The sequence below is a fragment of the Salmo salar genome, chromosome 16 (assembly GCF_965601325.2).
Source record: "Salmo salar chromosome 16, fSalSal1, whole genome shotgun sequence".
Classification (NCBI taxonomy): Eukaryota; Metazoa; Chordata; class Actinopteri; order Salmoniformes; family Salmonidae; genus Salmo; species Salmo salar.
Window position 1 is genome coordinate 36,276,572 of NC_138306.1, and position 27,646 is coordinate 36,304,217.

The 27,646-nt window shown below is 43.5% G+C and overlaps 1 protein-coding gene across 4 annotated transcripts; it reads right to left on the minus strand.

Annotated features, from left to right (window-relative positions):
* Window positions 1-3,302: 3,302 nt before the first annotated feature.
* On the minus strand, window positions 3,303-27,646 carry chst6 (carbohydrate sulfotransferase 6). 4 transcript variants are annotated; one of them, XM_014148926.3, is made up of 3 exons: window positions 27,470-27,645; window positions 27,250-27,321; window positions 3,303-6,256 (listed from the first exon to the last, which is right to left on the minus strand). In XM_014148926.3, the coding sequence occupies exon 3, from the start codon at window positions 6,233-6,235 to the stop codon at window positions 5,039-5,041; it is 1,197 nt and encodes a 398-aa protein (XP_014004401.1). In that variant the 5' UTR covers window positions 6,236-6,256; window positions 27,250-27,321; window positions 27,470-27,645; the 3' UTR covers window positions 3,303-5,038. The 4 variants fall into 4 exon arrangements, with proteins under 4 accessions (XP_014004401.1, XP_014004400.1, XP_014004398.1 ...); XM_014148925.3 differs by having other exon boundaries at window positions 3,303-6,259; XM_014148923.3 differs by lacking the exon at window positions 27,250-27,321 and having other exon boundaries at window positions 27,470-27,646.

Sequence of the window (27,646 nt, forward strand, 5' to 3'; positions counted from 1 at the left end):
TCTGTCGAAGTGGCGACCTCGACGCTGTGAATGTCAGCCCTTACATGCATATTGTTAGATAAACAAACAGAAGTAGTGGATACATCACATAAGCAACTCAATCCCCCGATGTTTAGGCCCAAGGAAATCAGTCCGATTGTAGCCCAACATTACATAGCCAGAGCTTGTAAAGGGTTTTTAACTCTCAGTAGTTATAGACTGTTCATTATTAGTTCATATAGGATAGTCTATAAATCAATAATACATTTGTAATAAACATTGTTTGAAAATGTGTCTTAACTTGAATAGGCCTTAAACCATTCACAAACCCTCCATACACCCTTTGTATACACTTTATAAAGAATATATTAATATTACAGTTATAAATTGACATTTTCTTTCCTTTGATTTATTCATGCACCAGTTGGTCCAAAAATAAATAGGTCTGCATTCCCGCTCAAACAAAGTCACAAGTTGATTATGAACAGAAATATCCATGTGGTTAAAGAGACTCTCCATAACTTTTGTATATTTTTAGCCAGTAGTTCTGAAAGCAGCGCCCAAGAGCCAATAGGGTCCCTGAAAGTTGTGTACTAGGTCATCAGATAATTGCTCTCAAGCCCCTGCAGTTGTGCACAAAGACATGCACACGCTTGGGGGCTAATCCCAAAATCTCATTGGACAATGCTGTGCCGATCTGATCCCGCCTCACACTTTAACCTTGCAACCTCATTGGACATCATTACACCTGCCAATCAACATTGTCCCTCAATGTTCGTTTGTCTCTACTTCCTTGTGTTACAGATTATGGTAAGCAAGCGATTGTGAGGATGTCATTTTATACAATTTAAAAGTTATAGCCTACTTATATGTTTACATCAAATGTCCTACTCCTTGAAAGTCGTGTAATGATTTGGATGGATTAATTATTTGATTTGGATGGATGGTTGACAACAGAAAGGTACAGTGATATTTTATCTAGAAACTGGGTGAAAGTTTGAGGTATACATTTCTCGAGCGCATCAACGTTCTACGTGTGTTATGTCGTGATTTACCCTGGTAAAAACCTTCTAGTCTTTTGCGCAATATATTCCAAAATTCAAACAAAATACACCAGCGACACCATTTAGGAGATACAGGTTGTGAGCAGTGTTTCTGATCGGTTTGACAATTGTCTTCTAATGTATTTGTCTGTATAAAATTGCATCTGTAGCGCACATCATTTTCTCCTTGGTTTCCAGAGAAATGTAGCCTATTGAAAGAGCGAAATTAAACAACTACAGAGGTCTAACAGACCTTACTTCTAATCTTAAATGTATTCCAACTTATGATGCATGGATTTGATCGAAGTATTCAATGAATTTTCGCTGTTATCAAAATAACTAATGGTAAGTGCATGTAGCCAGGCAATCCCACTCGCTTCCAAGCATGTGCTCACTAGGAACGAGCACATATCTCAGGCACTAAATGATGCCAGATAAAAAATATAAGGATTATGTGCCTTTCTCCTCTGGGAGAGGACTGCAGATGGTTTATTATGCATGTATGAGCCATACATAAAGTCCAAAACGGGAGGTTTAAAAAATAACTAGGTTGTTTTCATCCTCTGGAACACCTCTTTAAGTGTGGTGAGGTGACAAATAAAAATGTTTCACTTGAAATGTCAATTAGGAACCCTATACTTAATACCGTGATGCTAAGTTATTGTACTTTAACTAGATGGGGGTCATGTCAAGCACTGTAAAGTACAGGTAACTGCCAAAGGAAAAACCAACATGCATACTTCATAGGGTGTTGGGCCACCACAAGCCGCCAGAAGAGCTTCAATGCGCCTTGGCATAGATTCTAGTGTCTGGAACTCTATTGGAGGGATGTGATACCATTCTTCCATGAGACATTCCATCATTTGGTGTTTTGTTGATGGTGGTGGAAAACACTGTCTCAATCGCCGCTCCACAATCTCTCATAAGTGTTCAATTGGGTTGAGATCTGGTGACTGAGACACACACACACACACACACACCCCTTTAAACCCCCTATGCTCCTCTGAGACCCCTCTTTCAAACTCATTGAGATATCTTCTTCTAGCCATGTTAGCCAAAAGAATGGGAAACTGGGCTTTGTTTACATGACCCTAACTAAGCATGATGGATGTTAATTGCTTAATTAACGTAGGAACCACACCTGTGTGGAAGCCCCTGCTTTCAATATACTTCGCATCCTTCATTTATTCAAGTGTTTCCTTTATCTGTATCTACCATTTACCCGACAGCGTCTAAGAGCATGCGCCAATGAATGATCTCTGTTAGCAGAGGGAGCTGTTGTATCATGCATTCACACAAATATGCCTCACCTTTAAATGTGTCAGGTAGGTAGGTCTATACAAGGTCTCCAACAGGTCGAGCTCCAAACAATTCTGAAAGTGTTCCACCGCAAACGGTCATAAATAAATCTCCCAAGTATCAGACACCGCAGGCTCCCAGCAACTACAGTATCTAATCAACGTAACATTGACATTGTCCCACCCATGTTTAGCAAATAGTTTCCCCATAACCTTCTCAATTAAATGTTAACTGCAAAGTTGGCTTACCTAGCAGAAGTATATCATGAGTAATAAGTATATCGTTTGTTATTATTTGTTATTTGCTAAATTTGCCATGAAATGAGCAGCAGCAGTACAGAACCATTGCTAAACCGGCACATTAGATGGCACATTCCTCACTGGCTAGATGCGCAATTGAAGGATCAAATACGCAATTAAAGGGGAATTACACTAATTACACAAAATGTTTACTTCTGGTGTGATTTAAGCATTGACATGGAATCAGAACATATAATTTCGTTGTTTCTCTATGAGCATTTGTAATTTTGAGTGAAAAATAAAATCTAAAACCAGAAAAAATAAAACCGGGAAATCATAATATGGGAAAATATAAAACAGAATTTGGAAAAAAATATAAAACATTTTATAGTTATAGTTGTTAATTAACCATCATTTTAGCTGGAATATTGACAGAAAACAGTGCATTACTTTCTCTTGTACACCAAGGACCCAGAGAAGAGTTGCAGGGGAGAGGAGAAGAGAAGAATGTGCCTATTTGAAAGCTAGAAAAAAAAATGTGTAGCTCGCAACATGTTTCATATTTTAAAAGTAGCTGTCATGCTAGAACAGGTTGGAGACCCCTGGTCTACTGTACCAGCAAATTAGCCTACGTCTTCATTTACAGTCAACATGCCTTCTGTCCAGCATACCACAACCAAACACCACCAAATCTATTTACAGCAAATAACAAAGAGTAAAATATGGGGCAAATAAGGACTAATTTAATAAAATGTAATATTTATTGCTAATAAATCAACAGGTCAAACAAAATCAATTCAGAAATCACCAGTACATCATAATCTCACCATAATCAAATAAAATCATCTGGTTATTATTAGATAATTACATTGGGAAAATTAAGATTATTCCATTAGCATTGCCTACAGTAAGCATTCTTACTGTCATTTGTACAAAACAAAGTATAACATAGCCAGATCTAGGTGAGAATGTCAAATCAAGTGGTGGCATCAGACCACTATCATTTTAACCAAATTCATTATTTTCTACACTAATGAATAACAACATAACTTACATAGCAGGGGATTTGTTCACATTATACTGGGAGCCATATTAAAGTGTGACGACTGCATGGATAGCAAACTTCATAGCAGACTCACCTAAAAGTACCAGTCACAATATAAGTAGAAAGATATTTATTTAAAAAAAATGTATTTAACCTTTATTTAGCTATATTTGAGGACATTCCACATTTAATTATGCCCTTCAGTTAAAATATGTCATTGATATTCAACACTATGGAAATGTAAATTAAACAAAGAGCAGGGTGCATAAACTTTTTAAAGACATAACAAAGTCATAACATTGTTTCATTTTTAACAATGCTGTGTCAAAACTGTTTTGTAGTGTAAGAATGCTGTGTTGTATGTAAAAGGTCACTCTATTCTTGATTAATGATCTTATGGCGTTAAACAAAGGCACTGACCAACACTCATTGCAAGGTTTCCCGGACATGGATTAAGTCTAATCCTGGACTAAACCGTGGAGTACCTGTTTATATAAAATTATATACACACTAACAAAACCCATAAATCCACTTTCATAGACCACCAAACCGATACAAACACACAGGCATTCACACACACAAACTGAGTTGCACCCTTTCTCACATGCACACTTGTAAATGTGTTTTCATCTGGTGCTTCAAACTACAATACATTCTGAGCATAACTGGTTGTGATTGAGAGAGAGGGTTTATCATCAGTCTTCACTGACGGCTACAGTACAGCAGCTCCTTCTCAAACCCTGGTCGGGAATAACATCATGCCACGGAGCTGGGCTTCATCTCTAGCTCCGGTATGTGTAGGTTGGAAATCAATGTGATTTAAGATATATCCCACTGCCTAACTCTTCCATTCCTTCCCCAAAGACTAACCATTATTTCAGTACTCTATAGAACATTACAACAATGACATAAAGATTAGGATCGAGAAAATAAAACAACATAACCATTAGTCTCTGTAAACATAAACCAAAGCAGATCTATATCTCGTTGACATGCATTAACCCTGGAGTCCCCAATTACATTCAGCCTTGGGCTGATTTTTCCTTGAGCGGATGGTCAGGGGGGCCGGAATAACTGATCGCAAGAATCCCAAACAGATATAGTATTTGACAAAAACAGAATCATTTCAAACCTTGATTACACTGGGATACGATCACATATGCCTCTCTATTTATTAGTGGAAATACTTGGGAATTTCCGAAATTAAAATCACTTTGAGCTGATTTCCTGGTGATTTGACAATATTTTATGTCCCGTGAATCACCTATTGGGGAACTTTGCATTAACCCCTAACCAATACTGGCCTCCAGCTCTTTTTCCAGTTCCATTTTCCCTTAGGGGATGGATATTGACACCCTCCTGATGGTGAATAGTTGCATTGTTCTCATTCCCACAAATAGATTTCAGTGGGATTTGGTCTCTGAAAATATTATCTACTCATTGTTCGTATTGTCAGTTTTGGAAGGGAGCCAGCTGAAGTGATATCGTTCACGGGGAGTCAGAAGGTCCACGTCAAGTTTCTTCTGTTCTTTCTCACTGTCAACAGTCCTATACCCCAGCAAAGACATGGCGCCCTTACACACCTCCTGGATGTTCCTTACCTTGTCATGGGGCAAAGTAGTACGCCAAGCCTGAGAGACGTCTGCTGCGTTGCGGGAGGTGATTTGGAAGGCCTCCTTCTTGGTGCCCTTGCCCTTACCGTGGGTGACCTTATAGATCCACTCCTGTAGCGACTGTGTCATCTCCAGCCCCACAAACTGATACATACTGTCGATCTCTGTCAAGGGGTCTCTCACCATGTCCTCGTAGCGTACCATCTTGTAACGTCCACGTAGGAAGTCTGGAGGTTTGAGCATGGCCCTCTCGTGGATGCGGATGTGGCTGCGGCATATCTCCTGCATGACGCGGTACTGTGTGTCATCCACCTTGGTGTTGCCTTGCTCCAGAACCAGGGCATTGTCCTTCACTAGGGCTTTGGCTGACTGCTCCCTGGAGCGCGCCACGGCCCGCGGGTCTCTCACCAGGTGGATGATACGTAGGTCCAGAGTGGGGTCCTGCAGGAGAGGGTACAGGGAGTCCAGCTCAAAGAAGCGCACCTCTTTGAGCACCACATGGCTGTAGGTCCGACAGGCCTCTTCTGCCCCCTGCAGGCCAGGCCTGTCACACTTCCGCTTGCACTCTGTCTCGTTGCTGAAGAGGTGGCGGGGTGTGAGCTGGCAGGCAGGGGGAGAGCACAGGGCACGGCTGTGGCTCCACATAAAGAGGGCTGACATGTTGTGCTGGGCCGGAGTGTAGGCATCCATGACAGACATGTCACACTGGAAGACGCTGCGCATCAGGTCTCTCACCGCCATGCGCAGTGCCCGGGCTCCAGGCATCTGCAGAGTGGTCCACACATGCCACGATGGCTCCATCAGGTAGAAGACAGATGGGTGCTGGCTGAACACCTGGCCCAGGAAGGAGGATCCAGACCGCCATGAGGACAGCAGGAGCACGTGGACCTTGCCCTGGGAAGGAGGGCTACCACAAGGGAGGACCTGGACATACCATCCAAACAGTAGCACCACGGCCACTCCCTGCAGAAGCAGCAGGAAAACCACGGTCGGTGGCGTCAGTCTGAAGCGTGGCATGCCGGAGACTCTCTGTGTGAGCTGCTGGGAATTTATAGGAGGGTGGGAGGGCGCAAGAGAGAGAGAGAGAGAGAGAGAGAGAGAGGGCAGAGAGAGAGAGAGAGAGAAAGGGCAGGGAGAGAATAAGGAGAGGCATATTAAGAGTTTCATTCCAAAATGCTATGTATACACATCTTCAGAAATATTGGTAAATTTGTTTTTATTGTTAAAAACAAATATGAAAGAAATGCGTGTTTTTCGCTAATCATGGCATAGAGTTGTTTAATGACAGACATATTTGTTTAAAATCTATCACTTGATGGTTTCATTTCAGAGAGACAAATAATCATGTTTTTTTATCTGCTCATCGAGAAATAAGTTGTACTGCTACGTTTTATACAGTGAAACAAATAATGTAACAAAAAATTACATTTTTTATAAAGGAATGTACAAATGAAACATTTGTGACATCAATATTTAAAAAAAACGTTTTTAATTCAATAAACTAATATGAGAACTGTATGTAAAACATTTAAAACATTTCAGTCTTTTAGCAGATTCTCTTCTCCAGATTGACTTACAGTAAGTGCATTTATCTTAAGACAGTGGTTCCCAACCGGATAATTGCGATCGACTGGTCGATCTTCAAGGTATTCCTAGTCGCTCACCAAACATTTCTGTTGAAAAGCCAACGATAAAGCCATGCGCTGCTTTTTAAAATTTGTATTCATCTTTCGCTGTTGGTAGTAAGTGCACTTGATTCAGAAGTCCTGCATGCCAGTTAGTCAGGGTTCCCATTTTGAACCATTTAATTTGTCTGGAGGTACAAACTCTGCCTACCCGGTGGAACTTAATAGATAAATCAAGTGTACCTACTGCGCTGGCCAATCGGAAAGCTCAAATGACCGTTCCTACATTGCCAGTGTACCACAACCCCGCAGCAAAATTTGATACTAGCCTACTAGCCTTTATTTTTGAAATGTATTTTGTAATTTTATTTTTACCCCCAATTTCGTGATATCATATTGGTAGTTACAGTCTTGTCCCAACACTGCAACTCCCGTATGGACTCGGGAGAGGTGAAGGTCGAGAGTCATGCGTCCCCCGAAACACGACCCCACCAAGCTGCACTGCTTCTTGACACACTGCTCGCTTAACCCGGAAGCCAGCTGCACCAAATGTGTCGGTGGAATCATGTACAGCTGGCTACCGAAGTCAGCGTGCATGTGCCCTGCCTGCCACAAGGTGTCGCTGGAGCACGATGGGACAAGGACATCCAAGCCAGCCAAACCCTCCCTTAACCCGGACAATGCTGGGACATTTGTGCACTGCCTCAATTGTGCACCGTCTCCCGGTCGTGGCCGGCTGCGACACAGCCCGGGATCGAACCCAGGTCTGTAGTGACGCCTCTAGCACTGCGATGACCAGAGACACACTGTTAAAGAATACAGCAAAGAGCATAGAAGTAGGGATGCTGAAAAATCAGAATTAAAAGAATAAATTTTAAAAATGCTTTTTAGAAGAAAAAAAATGGGAGTTCATGTTTAAGTTTCTTTTCAGCACTGTCAACACTTTTACAAAATGTGCTTCTCCCTTCTTCCACTTGTGCTGCAGCTGCAATGAATGAGTAGCCAAATGTGTTGATAGGCCTGAGTTTTTGTTTTTATTATTAGCAACACGTTTGTGTATATTTTCAAATAACGGAATATTTCACTTTCTCTGGTCATGGAAACAACATGAATTTCGTGCATGAGGCAGAAATAATGCGAAGCGACTAGAGTTTCACCATCAGGTGGAAGACTGTCCCCTTTCTCTGGTCAGGGGTGTATTTATTCAGACTATACTGTTGCTAAACAAAGTGGGATTAAAATTGATTTAGTTGTAATTTTTTTTGTCATTGATCTACACAAAATACTCCATAGTGAGAATACAATTCTACAAATAAAAATGCATTACTAAAATATAGTTGTCGCAAAAGTAAAATTTAGCTTAACAAATCACATAAATTACATGGACAAAGTTTGTGGTCATATGCACATCCTAAGGTGCTGGGCTAATAAAGAATACCTGTAAAGAACAGGAAGGTCTGCAATTCACCGCTTTATTGATGATGTTTCGATCCGAACCAGATTTTCATAAGGTCAAACAGATTGAGTGGTCACATCCAAAATGTACACATTTCTCCTCACATGACCATTACGCACATGACGCATGGTAGGTGTGGAAACAATTCAATTCACTTTTGCGCATAGTCCATCATAATTAATCACAAAAGCATTATATACATTTATACAACGGGTGAGTCTAATCCTGAATGCTGATTGGTTAAAACCGCATTCCAGTCAGTGTCTATTCCACAAGTTACCACCGGCTAAATCTATGACTTTAAAATTCCTATTTACTCTGTTCAATCTGAATACGCAATCCACTGTCATCAGCACAGCCAGGCAATATTTTACTTGATCGACACTATTAAAAACATCTAAACAATATCCCACCTTCCTTTTAGACTAACATTTAGTTTTCAACAGCGGAGATTTGTATAAACCTTGCGGTCTGTCTCTCCGACATTTGCAACATTGTTTCAATATTCCAATTCGATCTCCAGCCATCCCATAGTAATGAACGTGTCGGGAATCGGGACGAAACAGACAGGCAGGCAGCATTTCTCAGCTAGTCGAAATCATGAATCACCTGGCATAATTTTTTATAGATGTATACAAAGAAAAGTAAATTGAAAAAAGTTCAAACGAAACGAAATGCAGGTAGTTTGTAGTCTTTCCAGCTTCAGTTTGAAGTGATTGCGTTAGCTGTGTTGTTGGATAGCTCCTCTGAACAACAGTGTCCTGATGGATATATCCAAATAAATGTCACTAGAAAACAGCTTAAACAAATGCAGCTACAGTTGTTATTTTCGCTGCACTGTTTGACGTGACTGTAAATTAGCCATAGTTGACTAGCTAGCAAGAAAGGTATAAGAACGTTGCCTTTCGAGAAAGCAATGGAACATTTAGAGCGAACGAGTGGGTTTCGTCCATAGATACAGAACAAAAAGACAATTACTGAGTCGCTTCTCTGGAAACCAAACTGATAGAACGAACGACCAGCTGGCCAGCCGGCGTGGGTAGCAACCCGAGATTTGTGTCGGGACTATATCTTGTGGAAGGATGAAATAGTATGAATAAATTCATCAAAATAACATTTTTAATAAAAATCATTATTTTAATATGTTGGTAACCCATTGTATAAAAGTGATAATGCCCTCGAAGCCTGTGTTTGGAGGATATATTGGCACGATTTCCACAAACACGGCTTCTCTGGCATTATCACTTAAACAAAATCAGGCCGAGTTAAAACCTACAGTAGGCAACATAAAAAAAAGATTACATTAGAAACTGTTGGAATACCCGCCCATTACGCGCAGGCCGTAGATATAATTACAGTAACCTATTACAAGAACTACTTGTGTTCCTCTAATAATTTCATATCAATATATACAAAATGAACAAGTGGAGACCTGGATGACAAGACAAATCAATGTGACATTCAGTACCAGTCAAAAGTTTGGACACCCCTACTCATTCAAGAGTTTCTTTACTTTTACTATTTTCTACATTGTAGAATAATAGTGAAAACATCAAAACTATGAAATAACATATCAAATACATTTTATATTTGAGATTCTTCAAAGTAGCCACCCTTTGCCTTGACAGCTTTGCACACTATTGGCATTCTCTCAACCAGCTTCATGAGGTAGTCACCTGGAATGCATATCAAATAATATATATATTTTTTTTTTTACTGTGTTAACCCTTCACGTGGACTGGTGGTGTGTGCTTGTATATGTAAACCCTGCCTTACCATGATCATGGCGCCGAAACCGCCACACACCCCTACCTTGTCACAACTGATTGGCTCAAACGCATTAAGAAGGAAAGAAATACAATAAATTAACTTTTAACAGTTCATTTATGGAATTTCTTTCCTTCTTAACTTCTATGGGCTAGGTGGGACGCTAGCGGGATACAGCCAGTGAAATATCAGGGCGGCATATTCAAAAACAACAAAATGTCATAATTCAACTTTCTATTTTACTCCCTTTTAAAGATACACTTCTCCTTGATGTAACCACATTGTCCGATTTCAAAAAGGCTTTACAGCGAAAGCAAAACATTAGATTATGTTAGGAGAGTACATAGACAAAAATAATCACACAGCCATTTTCCAAGCAAGGACATGTGTCAATAAAACCCAAAACACAGCTAAATGAAGCACTAACCTTTGACGATCTTCATCAGATGACACTCCTAGGACATTATGTTACACAATACATGTATGTTTTGTTCGATAAAGTTCAGATTTATATCCAAAAACAGCATTTTACATTGGCGAGTGATGTTCAGAAAATGTATTCCCACCAAAACGTCCAGTGAATGTGCACATCAATTTACAAAAATACTCATCATAAACGTTGACAAAATATATAACAATTATTTAAAGAATTATAGATGGACTGCTCCTGGATGCAACCGCTGTGTCAGATTTTAAAATAGCTTTACGGAGGAAGCACATTTTTCAATATTCTGAGTACATAGCTCAGCCATCACGGTGAGCTATTCAGACACCCGCCAAGTTCGTCGCAAACTAAACTCAGAATTAGTATTAGAAATATTCTCTTACCTTTGCTGATCTTCGTCAGAATGCACTCCCAGGACTGCTACTTCCACAAGAAATGTTGTTTTTGTTCGAAATAATCCATATTTATGTACAAATACCTCCGTTTTGTTCGTGCGTACAGATCACTTATCCAAAGGCATAACGCGCGAGCGCGGAACAAGAGACGAAAAGTCAAAATGTTCCATTACCGTACTTAGAAGCATGTCAAACGCAGTTTAAAATCAATCTTTATGGTATTTTTAACGTAAAATTGCGATAAAATTCCAACCGGACAATAGCATATTCATTCAAGAAGAAAAAGAAGGAACGGCGTGCTCTGACCGCGCATATCCAATCCATTTGTTGCCAGGCAGACCACTCAGTAACTGAGCTCCTATACTCTGCCCAGAGACAGGAGAAGGCTCAAACCACTTTCTGAAGGCTTGGGACAGCCAATGGAAGCCTTGGAAGTGCAATGTCACCCCACAGACACTGTAGCTTCGATAGAGAATCAAAAGAAGAACTACAATTCTCATACTTTCCACTTCCTGCTTGAATTTATCTCAGGTTTTTGCCTGCCATATGAGTTCTGTTATACTCACAGACACCATTCAAACAGTTTTAGAAACTTCAGAGTGTGTTCTATCCAAATCTACTAATAATATGCATATTCTAGTTTCTGGGCCAGAGTAGTAACCTGTTTAAATTGGGTACATTTTTCATCCGGCCGTGAAAATACTGCCCCCTAGCTCAGACAGGTTAATGAGTTTGAGCCCCCCAAAATAAAAAATAAATTAAAAAAAGATCAGGTACCGGCAGCGTTCCTGATACACAAAACTCAAACAAAGTAAATACGTCGTCATCAGTGGATAGTCCTCCAGTCTTGGTCTTTGGGGTTCACTCCATGTTGAAATCTTCAGTTCCTTTATTCTGGTAAACGTGTTCTCTCATGTCTTCAATGTGTTCTATGGCCGTGTTGTGGGGGCTGGGCTGTTGTTCCCAGTTCTCCTTCATCACATCTAACAATCCCCTGGGCCTGTGGGAAAACAATAGCTCAAATGGGGAAAAACCAGTGGATGCCTGGGGTACCTCACTTATGGCAAACATCAAAAATGGCAACAGCTGGTCCCAGTTTTGCCCATCCCACTCAATGGTCCGTCTGAGCATGGATTTCAGGGTTCTATTGAATCTCTCGACTAGGCCGTCGGTCTGGGGGTGATATACAGATGTGCGCAAGTGTTTGATTTGAAGCAATTTACATAAATCTTTCATCACCTTGGACATGAACACCATACCTTGGTCTGTCAGGATCTCTCAGGGTAAACCTACCCTGGAAAACATCTGTAGCAGCTCTCTGGCGATGCTCTTGGTGTTGGCACTATGCAGGGGATAGCCTCGGGATACCTGGTGGCATAATCAACTGTGACCAGTATATGTTGAAACCCTTTTGCCGACCGTGGTAAGGGTCCAATTAAATCTATAGCAATTATATCCAATGGCGTATCTATCACTGGCAATGGGATTAAAGGATTTAGTAAATCCGGGAGGGGGAGGTTCTCTGACAATCAGGACACCCCTGGCAATACCTTACCATATCCGCATACACCCCCGGCTAGAAGAAACGTTGCAACACCCGTTCTTGTGTTTTCCCTATCTGTAAATGTCCTCCCAACAAAGTGGCTATGGGCCAGGTTCAGCACTGTACGCCAAAACGGGGTAGGAACCAACAGCCGCTCCACGGTGACGTCATGGGACTTTGTGTACTGGTATATAAGAGATGGTTTCTCATTGAAAAATGGGGAAAGGTGAGGACATGAGCAGGATTTATAGGTACCCCATCGATTACCTTGACATTCTGTCTGGCGTTCTGTAGTGTGGGGTTTTCCAGCTGAGCAGTACCAAACCTTCCCCTATACTGTGTTAACTCAGGAGGGAACATGTCATTGGCATCAGAATTCCCAAGCCTGCGCTTCCTGTTCCTTCCCTCCCACCATTTCTGGCCCATTTATCCCCACTGGGTTACCTGCCTCTTTGTCATTTCCTTCCCCTTCTTCTCCCAGGAGAACTCGGGTGTCGGCTACGGAAGTCAGCAAGTAAGTAGCAACTTGCTAATTTTCTTTTCATAGGCCAGGGAGATGTTTGGTAGCGGTTTCATTTTCTTTTCACTGGAAAATGTGAAGGATGCCTGGCATGCCCTATTACTGGCACAGCCAGCTCCTTTGTCCTGGAGTCCGTTCCACAATTCTTGAAATATGGACAGTCGCAATCCAGTAGCACGGGGTATGGTAGGTTCTCAACCAACCCTAGGTTACTTCGGAACTGCCCTCTGGTGGTGTTAATCTCTAAATCTGCGGTTGGGTAAGTTTTGGTGTCCCCGTGTACACAGGTGATGTCCATGGTTGGAGTGGTAGTTCTCTGCGGCTGGGTTAATAGTGAAGGCATGATGAGGGAGACCAAGCTCCGGGCGTCTAGAAGAGCATCAACTTCCTTCCCTTGGACCTGTACCTGACTGAGGTGTGGTGGGTGGCGGAGGGCTTGGACATGGGCAGCATGACATGGCAATGGTGTAGATTGGAAATGTCAACCTGCATGGGTTCCTCCTTCTTGGGACGGTTCCATGCGATGTGTCCAATTTCACCACAGCAATAGCACTCTCGGATGTCAGTATCCACCCCTCTATTACTTGTCTTTGCTTCATGTTGGAAAACACGCCCAAGTTTCCCATCCCCTCTTTGGATTTTCCCTTTCCAAACCCGGGGAGTCTGCAGTTGAGATGTCTTCCTTCCTCCTTTGAGGCCTTCCTTTCCGGGGGGGTTCTGTCCAGCCGACTGGGTTTGAGCAGTTCTTCAGTTGCTCGACATCTCTCAACAAGGTCCACCACTCCGTCCGCTGTGGTGGGACTGCACAGGCTGACAACCTTTAACTCGTAAGGTAAGGCAGGGATGTAGTGGTCAATCACTATTCTTTCCATGATGTCCCCAGTACTGAGGGTTGCGGGCTGTAGCCATTTTTTTGCCAGGTGGACCAGGTCAAACATTAAAAGCGCAGCCACAAGGTTTCTCTGATCAATAGTCCTGATATTACTCCTGTGTTCTCCTATTCTGCTATGCGTTGTAAGAGCTTGTTTCATTTCTCCTACATAGCATAAACCAGAAATACATTTGATAAGGTATACCACATTTTTTATAGAACACTTGATGAAACCCTGAATCTGAATGGCCTTGTCCGTAATGAGGTGATTGAACATTGTGCTGTGATAGCTGTGCTGTGATGCTGTGACAGCCATGCTGGTTAAGCGTATTGGGGTGATTGAACATTTGTTCATAAAGTTACACTGGGTACATCTGTCACATCTGTAATTACCGTCCGACACATTGTCTAGGAAGGTGCTACATGGTAGCCGTGGAATATCAGACCTCACCACCATTTAACTGATGTTGGGGCCGCGTCTGAAGACTACCTGCTTGGTTTATTTACAAGTATTTTCCAGTATGGGTCAGTGCTCAATATGTGCCAGTGTTTTTTTAATGATGTGGTCGAACTGTTTGCCTAGTGGGGAGTATTGAAAAAAGCATTGGACTCGTTGGTCAGGGGGGCAGGGTGGTTTGAGAGTGAAGCTGTCATCCTGGGTCATATTTCTGTAACGGACCCGTGCAGCCAATCCTCTGGTTAACCCCACTGTCTAAAGCGCTCATCCAGACAGTGAGATTTTTTGTCATAGTCACTGTGTTCTACAGATCCTGTGTATGTGAATGTATTGGCTGATAGGGAGGCTCTTTTTCAGGGTTGAAGCTATCTCCGCATAACAGGGAATTCTCATTCGTTGGCTTCCTGTATAGGTCCGTGCTAAAGCAACACCTCCCTCTTAACCTCTTACATCTAGACGTTCCGCTAGCGGAACACCTGCTCCAATATCCAATGATAGGCGTGGCGCGAATTACAAATTCCTCAAAAATACAAAAACTTCAATTTTTCAAACATATGACTATTTCACAGCATTTTAAAGACAAGACTCTCCACACTGTCCGATTTCAAAAAGGCTTTACAGCGAAAGCAAAACATTAGATTATGTCAGCAGAGTACCAAGCCAGAAATAATCAGACACCCATTTTTCAAGCTAGCATATAATGTCACAAAAACCCAGAAGACAGCTAAATGCAGCACTAACAATTGATGATCTTCGTCAGATGACACACCTAGGACATTATGTTATACAATACATGCATGTTTTGTTCAATCAAGTTCATATTTATATCAAAAAACAGCTTTTTACATTAGCATGTGACGTTCAGAACTAGCATACCCCCCGCAAACTTCCGGGGAATTTGCTAACAATTTACTAAATTACTCACGATAAACGTTCACAAAAAGCATAACAATTATTTTAAGAATTATAGATACAGAACTCCTCTATGCACTCGATATGTCCATTTTGCAATATTCTAAGTACATAGCCCAGCCATCATGGGCTAGCTATTTAGACACCCGGCAAGTTTAGCACTCACCAATATCAGATTTACTATTATAAAAGTTTGATTACCTTTTGTTGTCTTCGTCAGAATGCACTCCCAGGACTGCTACTTCAATAACAAATGTTGGTTTGGTCCAAAATAATCCATCGTTATATCCGAATAGCGGCGTTTTGTTCGTGCGTCCCAGACACTATCCGAAATGGTAAATCAGGGTCGTGCGCATGGCGCAATTCGTGACAAAAAAATTCTAAATATTCCATTACCGTACTTCGAAGCATGTCAACCGCTGTTTAAAATCAATTTTTATGCAATTTATCTCGTAAAAAAGCGATAATATTCCGACCGGGAATCTCCTTTTCGGCAAACAGAGGAAAAATCACAAAGACGGGGGCAGCCAGGGCACGCGCCTAAGCCCACAGTCCCTTGATCGGCCACTTGAGAAAGGCGATAATGTGTTTCAGCCTGGGGCTGGGATGACGACATTCTGTTTTTTCCCGGGCTCTGAGCGCCTATGGAAGACGTAGGAAGTGTCACGTTAGAGCAGAGATCCTTTGTAAAAGATAGAGATGGCAAAGAAGTTCAAGAAATGGTCAGACAGGCCACTTCCTGTAAAGGAATCTCTCAGGTTTTGACCTGCCATTTGAGTTCTGTTATACTCACAGACACCATTCAAACAGTTTTAGAAACTTTGGAGTGTTTTCTATCCAAAGCCAATAATTATATGCATATTCTAGTTACTGGGCAGGAGTAGTAACCAGATTAAATTGGGTAAGTTTTTTATCCAGCCGTGAAAATACTGCCCCCTAGCCATAACAGGTTATTAATCAAAATGTCCATAAAACTTGTTCCATGCACATCAAAGGTGAGAGTGCATTTCAGATGTTCTCTGCTTGTATTGATGAAGGACTGAAATGTATGAAGTTCCTGTGCTGTGTCATGGAATGGAAGGAATATGTCATCAATGAATACTGGCGTAGCACTCACCCCCGCAAGGCGATGGGTGAGTGCTACGAGCCCTCCAAAAGTGGATCGGCGATGGCTAGAAAGCCGGTGACGTCGACCGCCGAACACCGCCCGAACAAGGAGAGGGACCGACTTCGGCGGAAGTCGTGACAGTACCCCCCCTCTTGACGCGTGGCTCCAGCAGCACTCCGACACCAACCTCGGGGACGACCCGGAGGACGAGGCGCAGGGCGATCCAGATGGAGACAGCATCGAAGGGTCCAATACGTCCTCCACCGGCACCCAGCATCTCTCCTCCGGACCGTACCCCTCCCACTCCACGAGGTACTGAAGACCCCTTGCCCGACGCCTTGAGTCCAGTATGGCTCGAACTGCATACGCCAGAGGGGGCGGAGGAACCTCCCGTACCTCAGACTCCTGGAGTGGACCAGCCAACGCCGGCCTGAGGGGAGACACATAGAACGAGGGGTTAATACGGTAATCTGGGGGAAGCTGTAACTTGCAGCAAATCTCGTTCAGTCTCCTCAGGACTTTAAATGGTCCCCCAGCTTCCGGCAGGGCAGGCGGAGGTGCAGGTTTCGGTTCGAGAGCCAGTCCCGGTCCCCCGGTACGAACACCGGGGCCTCACTGCGGTGGCGGTCTGCGCTCACTTTCTGACACCTCACAGCCCGCTGTTAGTGCACATGAGCTCCTCCGAGCGCCTAAACCAGTCATCCACCGCAGGAACCTCGATCTGGCTCTGATGCCACGGCGCCAGAACCGGCTGGTACCCCAGTACGCACTGGAAGGGGGAGAGATTAGTAGAGGAGTGGCGGAGCGAGTTCTGGGCCATCTCTGCCCAGGGTATGAACGCCGCCCACACCCCCGGCCGGTCCTGGCAATACGACCGCAGAAACCTACCCACATCCTGGTTCACTCTCTCCACCTGCCCGTAACTCTTGGGGTGAAAACCCGAGGTAAGGCTGACCGAGACCCCAAGACGTTCCATGAACGCCCTCCAGACCCTTGACGTGAACTGGGGACCTCGATCAGATACCATGTCCTCAGGCACCCCGTAGTGCCGGAAGACGTGTGTAAACAAGGCCTCCGCAGTCTGTAGGGCCGTAGGGAGACCGGGCAAAGGGAGGAGACGACAGGACTTAGAAAACCGATCCACAACGACCAGGATCGGGGTGTTACCCTGTGATGGAGGAATATCTGTTAGGAAATCCACCGACAGGTGCGACCACAGCCGTTGTGGAACGGGTAAGGGTTGTAACTTCCCTCTGGGCAAGTGCCTAGGAGCCTTGCACTGGGCGCACACCGAGCAGGAGGAGACATAAACCCTCACGTCCTTAGCTAAAGTGGACCACCAGTACTTCCCACTAAGACAGCGCACTGTCCGACCGATGCCCGGATGACCAGAGGAGGGTGACATATGGGCCCAATAGATCAAACGGTCGCGGACAGCAGATGGAACGTACAGACGCCCAGCTGGACATTGGGGGGGGGGGGGAGTAGGCTCTGTACGTAACGCCCCCGCTCAATGTCCACGTCCAGCTCCCACACTACCGGTGCCACCAGGCAAGAGGCCGAGAGTATGGGAGTGGGATCCATGGGCCGCTCCTCTGTGTCATACATTCGGGACAGTGCGTCTGCCTTAGCATTCTGGGAACCTGGTCTGTAGGACAGGGTGAAGACAAAACGGGTAAAGAACATGGCCCACCTTGCCTGGCAAGGGTTCAGTCTCCTCGCCGCCCAGATGTACTCCAGATTGCGGTGGTCGGTCCAGATGAGAAAAGGGTGTTTAGCCCCCTCAAGCCAATGGCTCCACGCCTTCAAGGCCTTGATGACAGCCAACAACTCCCGGTCCCCCACGTCATAGTTTCGCTCCGCCGGGCCGAGCCTCTTCGAAAAGAAGGCACAGGGGCGGAGCTTTGGTGGCGTACCCGAGCGCTGAGAGAGCACGGCTCCTATCCCAGCCTCGGACGCGTCCACCTCCACTCTCCATCTCCACCCCTGAAGTGGAAATGCAGTAACCTAGGAAGGAGACGGACTGTTGAAAAAACAGGCATTTCTTAGCCTTGACGTACAGGGCATGCTCCAACAGTCAACCAATCACCTTGCGCACCATGGACACATGCTCGGCGCGTGTAGCGGAGTATATCAGAATGACGTCGATATACACCACTACACCCTGCACGTGCAGGACCCGGAAAATCTCGTCTACAAAGGCCTGGAAGACCCATACGGCATGACGAGGTACTCATAGTGCCCTGAGGTGGTACTAAATGCCGTCTTCCACTCGTCCCCCTCCCGGATACGCACCAGGTTGTAAGCACTCCTGAGATCCAATTTTAGGAAGAAGCGCACCCCGTGCTGGCGATGAGAGGCAGCGGGTAACTGTACCTCACAGTGATTTGGTTGATGCCTCGATAGTCAATACACGGGCGCAGACCTCCATCCTTCTTTTTCTAAAAAAAATAATCTTGAGGAGGCAGGTGAAGTGGAGGGCCGAATGTACCCCTGCCCCAGAGATTCGGAGACATATGTTTCCATAGCCGCCGTCTCCTCTTGCGGCAGGGGATACACGTGACTCCTAGGAAGTGCTGCATCTACCAGGAGATTTATCGCACAATCCCCCAGTCGATGGGGTGGTAATTGAGCCAAATCGGCATATTCAGAGGGGATGCACACGGTGGAGACCTGGTCTGGACTTTCCACCGTAGTAGCACTGACGGAAACCCCTAAACACCTCCCGGAGCACTTTCGTGACCACCCTGTGAGAGCCCTCTGTTGCCACGAAATAGTGGGGACATGACAGGCCAACCAGGGTAGGCCCAGCACTACGGGAAACGCAGGAGAATCAATAAGGAAGAGACTGATTCTCTCCTTGTGACCCTCCTGCGTAACCATGCCCAGTGGAGCGGTGGCCTCCCTAATTACCCCTGACCCTAATGGTCGACTATCTAGGGTGCGCACAGGGAAAGGCATATCCACAGGAACAATGGGGATCCCTAAACTATGGGCAAATTATCTGTCAATAAAATTCCCAGCTGCGCCTGAATCTAGGAGCACCTTATGCTCGGAATGCGGGGAAAACTCAGGAAAATTAATAAACAAAAACATGTGAGCAACAGGGGGCTCTGGGTGAGCCTGGTACCGACTCACCTGGGGTGATACGAGAGTGCCCTGTCTGCTGCCTCGACACCTAGAGGAACCTCCCCAGCAACCTCCCCAGCTCCCCAGCACCGACCGGCAGTTCCTCCCATACGGCGTTGGCCCAATCCAGGGCTTTACCTGAGAGACAGGAGATGAGGGCGGACACGCTCTCACGGCCCGAAGGAGCCGGGTGCACAGTCGCCAGGTAGAGCTCCAGTTGGAGTAGGAAACCCTGACCACCCGCTGCCTTCCCATCGTACTCCCTCGGAAGGGAGAGCCGAATCCCACTGGAACCGGGTGAAGGAGGGGTGATCAGTGGTGTCCTTGGTGGTGCTGGTGGAGGCGCTGGAGGAACTCCTCTTCTCTCCCAGCGCTCCATCGTCTGTAGGACGCGATCCATGGCGGTGCCGAGATGTTGTAGCGTCGCCTTATGCTGCTGGATGCGCTCCTCAACCCCTAGTGCTGGGGTAACTGCTCCTGCTGACTCCATTTGAGGTGCGTGTTTCTGTCAGGCTGTGGGTAACTGGTGCATGGAATCAGGCGCAGGAGAGCAGAGATGAGTGTACAAGGTAATTTATTCCGCGAACAGCACCAGTATAAAACAAATACTAAAGGTGCGTGAAATTACCGGTCACTCGTAAATAACGGGCGTAATAACGAACCCGGCAAACAATACCAGCCAACAAGTAACGACCTGAACATTATATACAAACACGCACACAAACATGGGGGAAACAGAGGGTTAAATAATTAACATATAATTGGGGAATAGAAACCAGGTGTGTTGAAAACAAAGACAAAACAAATGGAAAATGAAAAGTGGATCGGCAATGGCTAGAAAGCCGGTGGCGTCGACCGCCGAACGCCCCCCGAACAAGGAGGGACTGACTTCGGTGGAAGTCGTGACAACATCAAAACTGTGAAGGACCTCGGCGTTAATCTGGACCTTGATCTCTCTACCCGAATAAATCACTATATAAACTTCAGTTAGTGCTAAACACGGCTGCTAGAATCTTGACTAGAACCCCAAAATGTTATCATATTACTCCAGTACTAGTCTCTATACACTGGCTTCCTGTTAAGGCTAGGGCTGATTTCAAGGTTTTACTGCTAACCTACAAAGCATTACATGGGCTTGCTCCTACCTATCTCTCCGATTTGGTCCTGCCGTACATACCTACACGTACGCTACGGTCACAAGACACAGGCCTCCTTATTGTCCCAGGAATTTCTAAGCAACCAGCTGGAGGCAGGGCTTTCTCCTATAGAGCTTAATTTTTATGGAATGGTCTGCCTATCCATGTGAGAGATGCAGACTTGGTCTTGACCTTTAAGTCTTTATTGAAGACTAATTTCTTCAGTAGGTTTCCCTGGTGGCTTATCCAATCGTTTGAGAATTTTTTGGTAAGGCATGGATAACGCTCGTGATTGGAATGTCTACTCTCATGAACTTATATTATTTTTGCGTAATGTCTCCACTTTCAACAAGAGCCTTCAATTTGTAGTTCATCTCATCGTTGAAGAGTGGTGTGGAGTCACATGACAGTTGCTGATAGAAACATTGTCAATAAAGCAGTGAATTGGGCGCATAAACAGCGTGCAGGCCTTCCTGTTCTTTACAAATAATAGGGGTTGACATTACTATGTCTTTTTCTGTCCCCCATACATACAACATTAGTAAGGTCCCTCAGGCAAGTATTGAATATCAAGCACAGATTCAACTACAAAGAACAGGGAGCTTTTTGAAACCTTTATAAAGAAGGGGAGTGATTGGTTGATGGGTAACAATAACAAATCAGACATTGAATAGCTTTTTAAGCATGGTCAAGTTAATCATTATGCTGTTGATGATGTATTAAACCACCCAGACACATCAAAGATACAGTCGTCCTTCTGGACTGAGCAGCTGGACAGGAAGGAAACTGCTCAGGGATGTCACCGTGAGGCCATTGGTGATTTTTAAAAGAGCTACAGAGTTCAATGGCTGTGAAGGGAGAAAACTGACGATGGATCAACAACATTGTAGTTACTCCACAATAATGACCTATGTAACAGAGTGAAAATAAGAATACAAATATTTAGAATAAAAATATTCCAAAACATGCATATGTATACAACAAGGCACTAAAGTATTACTGGGAAAAAAACACAGCAAAGGAAAAGATTTATGGGCTTAAATGCAAAACCTGCTTCAATCTGCTTTACCCACCAGACACTGGACAATAACCTACAACACAAGACCAAATCTACAATGGAGTTGCTTACCAAGAAGACAGTTAATGTTCCTGAGTGGCCAAGTTATAGTTTTGAGTTAAATCTGCTTGAAAATCTATGGCAAGACTTGAAAGATACTGACTAGAATAATGGGCAAATATTGCACAATCCAAGGGTGTAAAGGTCTTAGAGACGTACCCAAGAAGACTCACAGCTGTAATCGCTGCCAAATGTGTTTTTATCATGTATTGACTCAGGGGGGTGAATACTTATCTAATCAAGGTATATTAGTGTTTTATTTTTCATTAATTTCAAAATAAATGTTCGAATTTTTTCTTCCACTTTGACATTATGGTATTTTGTGTAGATCAATGACCAAAAAAAATTGCAATGAAATTAATTTCAATTCACTTTGTAATGCAACATGGGGGGTGGATACCCACTGTATAGCTAAGTCACTGGAGGAGAGCAGATGATTTGCAGTTTGTAAAACACAGCTGGGACACTACATTTTGTACAGGAATTGCATAATGCTTTTCATCTAAAATGAGAGCTGAAGTAGAGTCTGTTCTCTCTTTCTGTTTTGCACTGCAGTCTATTATTTGAAAGAGTTTCTCTCTGCTCAGAAGCATTGACAGCAGACAGTAGATGCCACTGTTGTCTATCTAACCAATGATTTAGCACAAGCCATCTTTCTTCTTAAGTTTTGCAACTGAACTTCACACATGCAGACAAAAGTTTTCAAAATGTTTTCAAAATTACAATCTTAAAGCATATCAAAACATGAACATGAGATAAAGACCATGAGATAAAGAACATGAGATAAAGTTTTATAACAATGAGACAACAATGAACAATTAACCATTTTGGAACATTGTAGGCTACCTACTGTAGGGAAAGAGCTGGAGGAGTTACAGTCGACTTAGACATCTATACAGTCGGAGGGATTCTCCTCGCCCGCTATAAGGGACGGGGAGAATCACATCATGCCCATGTGTGTATGTATGTGTGTGTGTGTGTGATGTTTTGGTGTATTTGTGTGTGTATGTATGTGTGTGTGTGTGTATGTGTGTGTGTGTATGTATGTGTGTATGTGTGTGTGTTTGTGTGTGTATGTATGTGTGTATGTATATGTGTGTGTGTGTGTGTATGTATGTGTGTATGTGTGTGTGTGTGTGTGTATGTATGTGTGTATGTGTGATGTTTGTGTGTATTTGTGTGTGTGTGTGTGTGTGTATGTATGTATGTATGTATGTGTGTGTGTATGTGTGTGTATGTATGTGTGTATGTGTGTGATGTTTGTGTGTGTGTATGTGTGTGTGTATGTATGCGTGTATGTGTGTGTGTGTGTGTGCGTGTGTGTATGTGTGTGTGTGTGTGTGTGTGTGATGTTTGTGTGTATGTATGTGTGATGTTTGTGTGTATGTGTGTGTGTGTGTGTATGTGTGTGTGCATGTATGTGTGTGTGTGTGTGTGCGCGTGTGTGTATGTGTGTGTGTGTGTAAAAGACATTGAGGAAAACCGGTTGTATGATTTAGATATGCTGATCTGCACCTACCTCTGTAATGTAAGTATGTCGTTGAGTACAAGGTCTTCTCTGCATTACAAAAGGCCTCTTTCTTCTTTTTGTTTGTGATGGAAAAAGTACCCAATTGTCATAACTGAGCAATGACTGACATAACAGTACTGTCAAGTAAATATAACCTGTTCAATAAAGTTTTCCTGCATCATACTGGCCGCTTACTTGTTTTCTTTCCAAGCTTTGGATAAAAAAATGATTTGGTAGTGCCCTAAATGTAGCGTGCTGGATACATGATGTTAACATTTTCCAAGTACAGATCTCTGCAATGGCAGAGTATGTGGAGAACATTTTCATTGCTTGTGGAAATTTTCCTGGGTGCTCTGGTCTCTTAGGGAATGTGTAGTGCAGCACAGTTTTGTTACTGTAAACTAAATAGGAAGTAGTCTACTCTGTACAAATAGATGTTTTATTTATTTTTCAGATGAGTATTCTAGTTATGAAGACTGCAAGTCTGAAATGACTGCACCGAGCTGAGATAAAGTAACCAGTGATACTGGTTGGCAGGAACAAATCATGTGTGGTTACTTAATCATGTAAAACATTAACCAGAGTGAAATATGAGTAAAAGGTTAATAATTTCTGTTTGTGTGCAATAACTAACCCAACATGCAAACCTGTCACCTATGTAATGGTTGTACGGTCGTCTCAAATAAAACTGAAGGACCTCCGTGTTACTCTGGACCTTGATGTCTCATTTGACGAACATATCAAGAATATATTTTTTCCATCTTCGTAACATTGAAAGAAATCGGAAACTTTTTGTCCAAAAAGGATGCAGAAAAGCTAATCCATGCTTTTGTCACTTCTAGATTAGACTACTACAATGCTCTACTCTCCGGCTACCACTAAGTAAACTTCAGTTAGTGCTAAACACAGCTGCAAGAATCTTGACTAGCACTAGCCTCTCTACGCTGGCTTCCTGTTAAGGCTAGGGCTGATTTCAAGGTTTTACTGCTAAACTACAAAGCATTACATGGGCTTGCTCCTATCTATCTCTCCGATTTGGTAATGCCGTACATACCTACACGTACACTACGGTCACAAGACGCAGGCCTGCTTATTGTTCCTTATGGTTTCTAAGCAAACAGCTGGAGGCAGGGCTTTCTCCTATAGAGCTAAACTTTTATGGAATGGTCTGCCTATCCATGTGAGAGACGCAGACTCGGTCTCGACCTTTAAGTCTTTACTGAAGACTCATCTCTTCAGTATATCTTATGATTGAGTGTAGTCTGGCCCAGGGGTGCGAATGTGAACGGCAAGGCACTGGAGAGATGAACCGCCCTTGCTGTTTACTTGGAGGGCTCCACTGGGAGAGATTCTATGCCTCCGACCCTATTACGGGGGCTGAGTCACTGGCTTACTAGTGCTCCTCCATGCCGTCACTAGGAGGGGTGCGTCACTTTAGGGGGTTGAGTCACTGACGTGATTGTCCTGTCCGGTTTTGTGCCCCCTCGGGCTTGTGTGGTGGAGGAGATCTTTGAGGGCTATACTCAGCCTTGTCTCAGGGTAGTACGTTCGTGGTCTGTTGATGTCCCTTTAGTGTTGTGGGGGCTGCACTTTGGCAAAGTGGGTGTCTTATCTGGTGTCCTGTGTGAATTTAAGTACGCTCCCTCTAATTCTCTCTCTCTCCCCTATTGGAGGACCAGAGCCATAGGACCATGCCTAAGGACTAACTGGCCTGATGACTCCTACCTGTCCCCAGTTCACCTGTTCGTGCTGCTGCTCCAGTTTCAACAGTTCTGCCTGCGGCTATGGAACACTGACCTGCTCACCAGACGTGTTACCTAGTCCCAGACCTGCTGATTTCGACCCTCCCTTTCTACCGCACCTGCTGTCTCGACCTCTGAATAATCAGCTATGAAAAGCCAACTGATATTTACTCCTGAGGTGCTGACCTGTTGCACCCTCTACAACCACGGATTATTATTCGACCCTGCTGGTCATCTATGAACATTTGAACATCTTGAAGAACGATCTGGCCTTAATGGCCATGTACTCTTATCATCTCCACCCGGCACAGCCAGAAGAGGACTGGCCACCCCTCAGAGCCTGGATCCTCTCTAGGTTTCTTCCTAGGTTTCTGCCTTTCTAGTGAGTTTTTTCTAGCCACTGTGCTTCTACATCTGCATTGCTTGCTGTTTGGGGTTGAAGGTTGGGTTTCTGTATAGCACTGTGTGACATCTACTGATTTTGATTGATTGATTGATGTAATATATAGGCCTAGTGCCTAACACCTTGATCAGACTGACAGCGTCATTGTGTTTTGGTACACCAGAAGTACATTAATTTCCAATGGAACGCTGCATTAGCCTTGCAGCATTGCATTGCAGAGGCAGTTGCAGTGTGTTCTGTGTGGTGCATACGTATACATCAAATTGTATGAAATAGTAACAAAACGTAAATGTTTAACTTTTGTTGGACACATATCCAGGGATGTAGTGCTGCTGGAGTGCCTTTTTTCAATTTGAGAATACAAGGAGCTGGTAAAAATATTTCAGGAAAAAATATTCTGAAGTGTCCTGCAAGATCACATAATGATGAATGAGTATTTTACATAACAAAACCAAATATAATAGCATAGCATAGTCGGTCTATAACGTTACTGTTACACCAAAAACACCTAATTTCTGGTGAGATTTTAGGATGGTTAACTGAAGTTGAATAGGCACATTTATTTTGTCATGCGGCCATAACTCAACAGTGTGTGCCACTAGGCAGGATATGTTTTGATTAAAACAAAATAAATACAAGAAAGGCTAATAGTTTGTTAACACCATCGGCTCTAATTAACTGGTAAAATGTGAAGAATTATCATTCAGGATTGACAGTGATGATGGCCTATTTTGAAATTAGGTATGCCTAACTTGGTGATTGAGGGTTTTAAATATATAACATTTTCTTGAGACAATACGTGAGGGTATAGGCAGATGTTGCAATTGGAGGATGCATTTTTATGTATATTCCATTATAATATTCAACTGCTTCTCCAGTTTCAACTGTTCTGCCTGTGGCTATGGAACCCTGACCTGTTCACCGGACATACTACCTTATCCCGAACATACTATTTTCGACCCTCTCTATCTCTCTCTTTCTTTCCCTCTCTCTCTCTCTCTCTCTCTACCACACCTTTCCCTCACTCTCTCTCTATCTCTCTCTACCAGGTATGGTTACCTCTGAATGCTTGGCTATGAAAAGCCAACTGACATTTACTCCACTTTTGCACCCTCTACAACCACTGTGATTATTATTTGACCCTGCTGGTCATCTATGAACGTTTGAACATCTTGAAAAATACGATCTGGTCTTAATGCCCTGTACTTTTATAATCGCCACCAGGCACAGCTAGAAGAGGACTGGCCACCCCTCAAAGCATGGTTCCTCTCTAGGTTTCTTCATAGGTTCCTGCCTTTCTAGTGAGTTTTTCCTAGCCACTGTGCTTCTACATCTGCTTTGCTTGCTGTTTGGGGTTTTAGCCTGGGTTTCTGTATAAGCACTTTGTGACATCTGCTGATGTAAAAGGTGCTTTATAAATACATTTGATTTGATGGTACAAACTTTGATTGAGAAATTATGACTTAATTAAAAAAATATATTTGCGCTCCCGGCACCTAAAAAAAAAATAGCACTACACCACTGCACATATCTACTAAAAATGTTGGATTGCATAATGAAAAAAAGTTTGACTGTAGAATGTATTATGCAGCATTGATGCAATGACGCTGTCGGTCTGGTCGAGGCTATGTCTGTAAATGGGGCAAGGGGTACAGGTCCCAAAATCAATGGGCAAAGGCATGCTACACAGTTTCTTCATCGAACAGTTAAAATTAATGAAGAATAGTCGACATTTAGGACATATTAACATCATTTCTATGGAATATATATGCCTATATAATAATACATAACATACATAATAAAACATAATTATTCTTTAGATAGGCCTTGTATTAATTTTAGAACCGAATACATTTTTTTTAAAGTAATGTGCTGAAATTGAATGGAACACTCACCTACATTAGCCTAAATTAAGCCGTCTGTAGGGGTGCAATCCGTAGCTTCGGACTATCCAATATCATACAGAACTACATACCAGACAACAGTAGACAAACACTGTTACCAACAGCGATCAGTTAACCGTGTCCCACAGATACATAAAACAATGTCGTTAAAAAAAAAAAAATTGGCGGAGCTGGTCAGTCCCAGTTGTTAGTTTTAGCTGGAATACTTTACCTTCTCCGCTGTGTTGCTGGGCGACGAGACCGCAATGAGTGAGGAGAGCTCTGAAACTAACTGTTATATTACATTCACGGTCTTTAGGCGAACATCCACTGTCTTCAGAGTGTTAGTTTGCCTAGCCTACAAAGAGTTTTGAAACGTGGCCATGAGAGCTGCGCCTGGCAGTGCAGA

Excerpts from the sequence above, each read along its gene's own strand:
- chst6 (XM_014148923.3), bottom strand. The coding sequence starts at position 6,235 with ATGCCACGCTTCAGACTGACGCCACCGACCGTGGTTTTCCTGCTGCTT.